A 9861-nucleotide genomic window follows, 5' to 3' on the forward strand; every position below is an offset into this window, starting at 1 on the left:
GTATGCAATGTGTTAATTATTGAAACTGTCCTATCAATGTGGTTTGAAACTGTCTCATTGCTATTTGTTTCTCAATAAAATTATGAGGGAAAAAAATTCTCCACCATGCCCCTGTCATTTTGTATATTATTTATTCATTCTTTCTTTTCTTCCTTTCTTCTCCTCCTCCTTCTCCTTCTCTTTCTCCTTCTAGACAGAGTCTCACTAAGTATTAAGTGGCCTACACTGACCTCGAAGTTACAATCTTTCTGACTCAGCCTCCCAGAGTATTGGGATTAAAGACCATTGATGTAAATCTCCTAATGGACTAAAGGGATGCCACTGCTCCTGGACACATCTACATCAAGCCACCAGTGGGTCACATTCACCATGAAAAGATGATGAGAACTACTATGGAGCCTTGAAGACAAAACAACGAAGCAGAACTGTCACGGAATGCCTGGGGTATGCATCCTGACATCCTGATTGAGGGCCCTCTCTCCTTCTAAGGAGGGTAGTGAAGTCCTCTTCAGGGTGCACAGCCACACAGACAACAGGGGAAACAAAATGCAAAAACTGATTTAAGTCATGGCTACTGTGTGAGTATCCATGTGACAACCACTTGTGATAGCTAATTACAGGTGTCAACTTGAATGGAATAAGAAATACCTAGCTAACCGAGAGAGCATTTTCCCTGGGTGTTTCCAGAGGATGTTGGCATGTGAGTTGGTGGTCTTAGGGGGAAAATCCATTTTCTGAGGCCCAAAGAGAAGAAAAACAGCACAGACAGGATGAGATTTATCTTCTCTTTTTCTTTCTCTTCTTCTCTTCTCTTCTCTTCTCTTCTCTTCTCTTCTCTTCTCTTCTCTTCCTCCTTATCCCCATCTATCTCCCTGGTTCTTCTCTTTCTCTCTCTCTTTTTGTCTCCTGCCTTTGGATATCAGAACTCAAGCTCTCTATTCTTTGGACTCTTTAAGACTTACATCCAACAGCTCCCTTAAGATCCTCAGCTCCCAAAGGATCCGTAGGCCTACAGTCTCAGAATGAGAATTAAATCATGTTTTCTTGGTTCTGAGGTTTTCATACTTGGAGTCAGGCTAGGGGTGTAGTTCAGTGGTGAACTACCTGCCTCGAAAGTACAAGGCTTTGGGTTCAATCCCTGATACTAAAAAAGAAATAAGGAAAATAAAGAACTGAGCTGTGCTATTGGCATTCCAAGGACTTCAGCTTACAGATGGCTTGTTGTGGAACTCTGGACCTCCAGAATCATGTAACCAATTCTCCCAATCTCCTCTCTCATATCTACAGACTATTGGTCTCATTTCACTACTACATGCTAGCCACCAGAATAAGAAATTCCAACCCAGTATATCAGAGATACAAGCCAAGAGTTCTTTCCAGTGCTAATACAAGGTCATGCAGGAAGCCATGAGAAATGCTGGAGAGGCCACAGAGCCCAGTAGGAGAGTCAGAGGCTGATGCCTGAGGATGAGAATTATGAGCCAGGAAAGGTGTGACTCCAAATATCATGTAGCTATATGGGCAATGTGTACACAGTGTTAAGTGGGGCCAGGGAGATGGCTCAGTAGAATAAGTGCTTCCTTGGCAAGTGCAAGGGCCAGAGTTCAATCCCTGGTTCCACCAAAAAAAAAAAAAAAAAAAAAAAAAAAAGCACTACAGTAATACCTGGCCTTGGGCTTCAGCACCTCCAATGTGCCACAGGAATGACCAGGACTCACATGGACCTCCTATTTGATATTACAATAATGAGTGTGTGTGTGTGTGTGTGTGTGTGTGTTAAAATGTGATAATGTGTATTTTTTTATTTTGTTTTTAGATGGAGTTCACCCCAATAAGTCAGCCGGGTGGAGTTCTTTATGTAGGTCACTCTGGCTTCAAGCTCTTGATCCTCCTGCCTCAGCCTCCTAAGTGCAGTGATTTCAGGCATGTCACCATACCTACCTTTAAGTGTCATAACATCTTAATAGTCTGTGTTTGAGAGAGGGAGAGGGAGAGGAAGAGAGAAGGAAAGAGAGAGTGCAATGTAACAGAGCTACATTAATAATTGCTACATATTCAGATGTTCATCATACTGTTCTTTTAACTTTTACACAAATTTCAAATTTTTCAAAATCAAAATGGGATGGAAATGGAAACAAGAGTTAAGTAAAATACAAATCTGTTTTATACTAAGATATTATAATTTAAGTTTAAGAGTCGTCCTATAATATATGACATTACAAATAAAACCAAACATAAATTATTAATGTTTTGTTGTATATAGGCTCTTGATATATAGTTTAGGCTGACCTCAAACTTGTGGTACTCCTCCTGCCTCAGACTCTTCCAGGTGTATAACACCATGACCAGCCCAAGCATAATTACTTTTTGAAAAAAGATGCCTAAGATATTGAACAGCTCAAAGGAAAGCACTCTAAAACTCTTATAGTCTCACAGTTGTTGCAAGAATCTTGCTAGACAATGAAGAAGCTCCAAAGTCAGTTTGAGACCAGGCACCTTTAGTGCCAGCATACACGCCTAGTAGAGCTGAGATCACTAGGCATGTGTTATTGTCCTTGAAAAAAAACCAGGTTAAGCAGCCTACCTGAAGTAATCACAGGATGCAGCCAGGAGGATTCGATGGGCCTCAATGTGTCTCCCTTCCACCACCAGGACAACGTCAAAAAGGATCCCACTGTCCCGAAGAGCGAGCAGGCCCCTTAGCAGGGCCTGGGAGTGCTTTGTACTGCGGTAGGTGTTGTTGATGCAGTGTGGGTGGGAGGGCTGTGTGGGCAACTTACAAAGCTGGGTGAAATCCTGCTCCTCCGCCATTCTGAATGCCACACCAGCTCTCACCACTGTGACCTGTCTGCTGACAAGACAGAAAGGATAATAAGTAAGAAGGCAGGTGACATCTTTATTATACACAGACTGGTCTACTGTGTGCCTTATGGCACCTACTGCTCACCCAACTCTTGTGCCTCCTTCCAGCTCACCTGTACCACCCCATTTTCCCCTCCCCAAAATGTATCCCTTCTCCAATTCCTTGCTATGTTTTTAAAAGTAAAATGAAAAAAAAAAAAAAGTAAAATGAAAAAAACAAAACAAACAAAAAAAATCTTAATATAAAACTGGCCAAAAAGATAAGGTCTCCTTCCTCACTACTGAGGCTCAGGAGCACACCTCCTACCACCTATTTCCTTATCCTCTTGGGCTTGAGGGCTCCAGACCCTTTGTCTGTCATCAGACCCACTAAATTCTCTTCAATCTGCCTTCTACACTTGGGACTTTGGCCCACCTATCCATTCCTTCCTCCCACCCTGCACTGGCTCATCTTTCTCACCAACACCCCAGGGATGGTTAGATCTAAGGATTGTCCCCAGTTGACCACTTCTAGCTCAAGATTCTCTTGCCTGAAAACTCTACCTCCACATAGCAATTCCCCCTTCTCTGACTCCTTCCTTTCATAAGGCATACCTTGCTCTGGCTATCCCTTCCTCCAGCCTGCATTCCCAAATGCAAGTCCAGATCAAAACCTAATTCAGCCAGAAGAAGCCTTACCAACTGGTCTATTTTTGTCACTGGTACATCTAACCATTCCTACATCAGAAACTTCCTGGTCTCAACAGTCTCTTCCTTATCAGACTCTCTGGTTCTGACTCCTGTCTTCACCCCTGATTTAGCCACCCCTTACTCCTCCAGTCACCATTCTTGGATCTGATCACAGAAATAATGCCTCAATCTGTTTCCTTACCTCTTGCTTATTCTGATGAAGCTCTTCTGTCCAGGCCACTCAAAGGTCTTAAAATGACCCAAGTGTGCTGACTTCTCAAACGAGGAGGCCCCTACTGCCTCCTACTTGGGGCTTCCCTGTGATCTGGCTCAAAACTCTCCAGGCCTCCTTGCCCTTGCACTGTCTCTGGTTCTTAGACCATAAGGGATAACTGTCATTCTCTGAATACCTTTAGTTTCTTTCCTAGGCTGTCTGTCTCTCACAATCCTATATTGGTCATGGTCTAGCTTGATCACTTTTATCTATATCATCTTATTTTTTTTTAATCTTTAAAATTTTTGTTTATTATTTATTTGGAACCTTGCAGATAGGGTCTTGCTACCTAGTGCAGACTCATAGTGATCCTTTTGTTTTCAGCCTCTCCAGCACTGGGATTACAGGCATGCACAATCATGCCTGGTTTCAGTAGCCAGCACGGCACACCTGGGCTTCCAGTGCCAGTGGGGGTTCCATGTGGAACTGGGAATCAAATTTGAGTCCTTGGTGGGGAGATGGCTCATTGGAATAAGCGCTTCCCTGGCAAGCACAAGGGCCTGAGTTCAATCCCCGGTTCCGCAATAAATGAATAAATAAAATAGTTCATACCTATAAAAACAAAACAAAATAAATTTGAGTCCTTGTATTTGCCAGGCAGGCATTTAGACCATTGAGCTATCTCTCCAGTCCCTGTATCACCTTATTATTATTTCAAACATGTCAAATCAATGAAACCTCATTTCAAGACTCTTTTTTTTTTTTTTTTACAGAACCAGGGATTTGAACTCAGACCCTTGTGCTTGCCAGGCAAGCGCTTATTCTACTGAGCCATCTCCCTGACCCTGAAACTTCGTTTCAGACCCACAAGATTTAAGCTTCTTGAGAATGCCTGAATCACTGCTAAATCTAGACACTAGCTCTTTTCACTAAACCTCAAATTCCTCATCGCTTTAAGTCTTCAACCAGATCTGACTCTCCCAGCCCCCATACTGCCAACCAGCAGAAGCACTACTTGCTGCTGGGAATCCAGCTCTCAGTAGGGAATTCAGCTTAGCACCAGAGGCTGTCACAGACAGGCACAGGAAAGGAGATAAGATAGGACAAGGAATTTCGCAGGTCCTGCAGACATCTGGAGACACCCTGAAATTTATATCAGAAACTTCAAAGGACTCTGCCCACCAAGATGCAAGATTGCTAGAACACTTTAACCACAGATGTTCACTGGGATCTTCCCAACTAGTGTCCTCTGCCTTCTTTCCATCCCTATAAAAGAAACACACTTCTCTTTGTTTGGGGTGGATGGTCTTATCACGTTCGCTGCCTGAACCCAGGCACAATAAATTCCAGGCTGGGTTGCCTTTTCACAAGCCTGGTGGTCTCTGCTGCTTACAAGCTACAATCACCATCATGGAGTCGAGAGGGCCTGCTGTGGGGAGACTGTCAGGACTGACTGCTTCAACAGACATCAAGCCTTCAAGTGAAGAGTCCCATGGCTGTGATAACAGTAGCCCATCTATTCTTGTAGGAAGGGATGGGTAGAAACTACCCCTAAACACCAACCACAAGAATGAGTACAGTAAAACAGGAAGACTGCTTCCTTGGGCAGGCAAAGCATATTTATGAAGCACAATGAAAGGAACTTGTAAAGTGCTGAGAGGTACGCAAAGACAAAAGAACCAATTCCCTGCTATGAAGAATCACAGCCGAGAGTCAACAACATTCAAGAATGCATTTAAAGGCCGAGGAGATGGCTCAGTGGATTAAGAAGCAAGCAATGAATGTTCTTAGAATGAGTGTTGGGGCGTAGTGCTTCAACAGAACCAGACAACAATTAAAATAAGCAAACTAGAACCTAGGGTACAGCCATCAGTTTTAAAATCTCAATGTTATGCAGAGAGGAAAAAAAATTGTAGAATAGGTATAGTACAACTTTTGTAAATACCTTCAATTTAAAAAGCCTGAAGACATGCAAAATACTATCCAATATTGCCTAGAGATATGGCATAAAACAATCTAAGCACATTTATAGGAATGAGAAATGCCAAATTCATTATAATCATTATTTCCAAGGAGGAAAAAGAAAATATTTAAGAAAAATAAAAGTGGGTTGGGGGTATAGCTCAGTGATAGAGCATTCAGTTAGCATGCATGAAGCCCCATGGTTGATCTGTATCATCTCACATACAAGAAAAATTAAGATGTGATAGGAATGTTATGCAGGGCATGGTGGTACACACCTTTAATCCTAGCACTCAGCACTTGGAAGGCTGAGGCAGGAGGATCCCCATGAGTTTAAGGCCAGCCTGGGCTACAGGAACAAGTTCAAAGCCACGCTGAATTACATAATGAGACCGTCTTTAAAAAGGAATGCTATTCCATGAAATTTATGATAAATTTGAAATAGTTAATAGTGAAATTCTCAAGTATTTTTGAAAACTTTAATATATTTGCATGATTCAAATTCAAAAGAAAGGTGTTTTATAAAACTATATAGGTAGATTGCCATTCCACCTATAACCTAACCAGATCCTCTCCCAAGGAAACTAATTCACTTTCTGGTACACCCTTTCAGAGGCTCTATAGAATCTCAGGTGAATATGCAAATCTACAACCTTCCTCTCTGTATTCCATGAGCTCTTGTATCTTCATATACCTTCCATAGTCCATTGTAGAGATAAATACAGTTTACTTAACCAATTCCTTTTTTTTTTTTTTTTTTGATACAGGGTCTTGCTACACAGTTTGGACTCAGTGATCCTCCTGTCTCAGCCTCCCTAGTGCTGGGATTATAGGCATGTGCCACCATGGCACATCTAGGATTCTGGGGCCAGCACAGCATGTGGTACCAGAGATCAAACTTGGAACCTTGCACTTGCCAAGCAGGTGCTTAGATTGCTGTGCAATCTTCCCAGCCCCGTACTTAACCAGTTTTAATGAGACATCTGGATTTCCTCCCATTGTTAGCTACTGCAGTTAGTCACTAAAAATCATTTACATGAGTCATACACAGAGCATGTATCTGAGGAAAATTTCCTAGATAGAGAATTTCCGGGTCATTGTTTTTTTTTTCTTCAATTACTTTTATGTATTTGGTATAGTCTCACTACCCAGCTCAGACTCATAGTGATTCTCCTGTTTTCATTCTCCTCAGTGCTGGGATTACAGGTGTGCGCCACCATGCCTAGTCTTGGTGGCCAGCTCAGCATGCCTGGGGATGGGGCTGATGCTGCACATGGTAAGAGGATCAAACCCAGATCCCTGGGCTTGCCTAAGCAGGTGCTTAGTCTGCTGAGCTATCTTGCAGACCCTGGGTCATTGTTTTTAATGCACATTTGTTTTGTTTGACATTGGGTGCTACTATGTAGCCCAGGCTGGTCTCAGATTCAAGATCCACCCCCTTTGGCATAATAGTGTAGGCCTGTTAATCCCAGCACTGGGGAGGGTGAAGTAGAAGTATTGACGCAAGTTTGAGGCCATCCTGGGCTACATAGTGAGTTCAAAGCTAGACTGAATTACATGGTGAGACCCTGTCTCAAAAAGAAAAGAAAAAAATAGAGAGCCAGCCAGATAGCTCAATAGACTAAAGCTCCTGCTTAGGCAGGAACAAGGACCAGGGTTTGATCCCAGTGTGTTGTGCCAGCCCTGCCCCCAGGGTGTGCTGAGATAGCAACTGAGACTGGGTGTGGAGGCCTGTGCTTCAGAGGCTAAAACCAGGAGGATCACTAGGATCCTGCACTAAATACATTAAAAGAAAAGAAAAAGATAAACAGAAACAAAGATCCTCTTACCTGCAATGTTGTGTTAGGATCTATACTTGTGATTTTAATGGACACTGCCCAATTGTGCTTCACAGAGGTTATACCAATTTCTTTTCCTTCTTTCCTTCTGTTCTCTCTGTCTCTGTCTCTGTCTCTCTCTTTGTACCAGGAATCAAACTCAGGGCCTCACACTAGCCTAGCAGGCACTGTGCCTGCTGAGCTATAATAAGCCACTGTTTAGATCCCCAACAATGTATCTTTTACTAAAAGAAAGTAGCTAATGGTAGCTAAACAGTAACTAAAACTACCGTTTGAGATCATAGGTAACTGATAGTATTCTCAAAAAGAATGACTATGTAGCATGTCCTTCATTATTCTTTTCTGATCCCCATTTTCTGTATTTTTTTTTTTAAATGCTCTTAAGAGTTTGATCCAAAAAAAAAAAGAGTTCCATCCCTGGAAACCTCACTTTTCACTTGCCAAAAAGTTACAATATCCTGAAACACTTCCTTAGTCCTCTGCCCATGCCAGTCCCCTAAGATCTTCAAGTCTAGCCTTCACATGCAAATGTCCCTCCATTCTGTGAGGGTGGGAGGGGTCAGAAAGGAAGCTTTATGTCCCAAATAGGTATAAAGTGAAAGATAAAATTTTTATGAATGTATGAATGACAGTCAACATTTTAGAACAATTTTCAGCTCAATACCATTAACTGAATTACCATTCTCACTCTTCTGTAGGATCCCCCAAAGCCCGCAAAGAACTCTAGTCCTTGAGTATAGAAGGCAAAGGGGACAGTTTGGGAAGAGCTGACAGAGTGGACCCCAAGTTATTAATGGGGATCTTTCACAGGGTGAAAGATCTGTGAGCTGTAGATTAAGCTTCCCAGAGCACAGACTCTCAGCATCTCAAAGATCCAGGCCCAGCCTTAAGGAGGCCCAGAGTGAGGGACTCCGGGGAAGAAATGGGGGCAGAAGGTAGCAGCGTCCCTCATACGCGGACCCAGATCCATTCTGTTCCCCGGACTAACAACTAACACAGTGCTACCTGACAGTAGAAGCTTTGGAACAGGGGGACTTGGTATTTACAGCTCGATCTCTCTACCTTCTCTCGGGAAATCGGGTGAGCTGGCGAGGTAGGACGCCCATTGTTGGGGAGTCCCTGAAACCTCGACTCCTGCCCAGGACGCGCGCGGGGGAAACTGAGGCACGACAGGCCGAAGTCACGCTAGCTCGCGGCATCCATACCCAGATCCTCCAGCCTGTTGCAGGTGCCGCCCGCGCAGCGCCAAGGGTCAAGGCCAGGGAATGCCACACCGGGCCTCCTGAGCGACAGGGCCGGTCGGGGGGCGAGGTGGCTCTTCGGCCTGCAGCTCCCCGGAAACCCCAGGCCCCAGCCCGCCGCAAAGCGCCCGTCCCCAGCCTGGCGGCGCGCGGGGGTCCTGCCCGGAGCCCCCCGCCACATCAGGCCACAGGCTCGCCTCAGGCCGCTGTCCGGAGCCTCTGGCCCGCGCCTGCCCTCGCTTCCCCACGTCACTCACTCTTCCCGGGCACCGTGCCCGCCGGCCCGCAGCCCACAGCCCGTCGCGGGCCGCCCGCCCGCGGTCCACCACAACCCACGCCTCACAGCTGACCTGGGACCGCAGCTAGCCGAGGCCACACTCATAGGAGGCGGGAGGAGGGGGCAGGGCCTCGGGCGTCACGTGAGCGCGCTGCGCAGGCGCGCGGGCCCCCCCCCCCGCCGGAGGGGGCTGCCCTGGGCGGGCGGGAGCCGGGGAGGGGGCTGCTGCCCCTGGGCCTCTGGGTTGCCCCGAGATGTTCCAGAAGGGCGACCACTGCCAAGGCCGCATCCCACCTACCTCTATTCCTGACACCTGATGAGGCTGAACGAGTGAATGAATGCATGACGTCCCCGTAAGGAGGATCACCCCACGCACAATCGTGCCCACCTTCCTTCCCCCTCTCCTGCGCTGGGTCCCTCTCAGTGTGAGCCTCACTCATTCGTTCTCTCCCTCGCCGTCATTTCCACACCCATTTATTCCTGCATTCCCTCAGTCCAGCCCTACCTCTTTCACTCACCCATTTCCTCCTTATTCACCCCTTCTCTAACTGACACTGCACCATGGAACTTTAGAAATTAGATTTGTTTTTGTTTCAAAGATAAGCACCTTCTCCAAACTGCTCTCTGATGACCACAGCTAACAAGCAACCCCTCTTCTCAGACCAGAAGTGATAGGATATGCAGATGCTGGGCTAGGAGGCCTGAACTCAGTTTCCTTTCCTCAAGAAAAAGTAAGATGAGGGGCTGGTGAGATGGCTCAGTGGTCTAAAGCACCTACTTAGAACAAGCTAAGCCAAG

General features: G+C 45.4%; 1 protein-coding gene across 5 annotated transcripts in view; it reads right to left on the reverse strand.

Annotated features, from left to right (window-relative positions):
• Klhl22 (kelch like family member 22) overlaps positions 1-9198 on the reverse strand; it is a 40837-nt gene extending 31639 nt beyond the window's left edge. The window contains exons 1-2 of one of the 5 annotated variants that reach the window (XM_023711694.1): positions 9137-9198; positions 2781-2848 (exon numbers count right to left, since the gene is read on the reverse strand). Coding sequence is in view for 4 of the 5 variants with exons in the window: in XM_023711690.1 (XP_023567458.1) it covers positions 2585-2848; positions 9137-9168 (296 nt within the window). In the remaining variant the exon portion in view is untranslated. The other 4 variants (XM_023711690.1, XM_023711693.1, XM_023711691.1 and 1 more) reach the window with 4 other exon arrangements.
• Between the last annotated feature and the right edge of the window lie 663 nt (positions 9199-9861).

The sequence above is a fragment of the Octodon degus genome, unplaced genomic scaffold (assembly GCF_000260255.1).
Source record: "Octodon degus isolate 3935 unplaced genomic scaffold, OctDeg1.0 scaffold00021, whole genome shotgun sequence".
Taxonomy (NCBI): Eukaryota; Metazoa; Chordata; class Mammalia; order Rodentia; family Octodontidae; genus Octodon; species Octodon degus.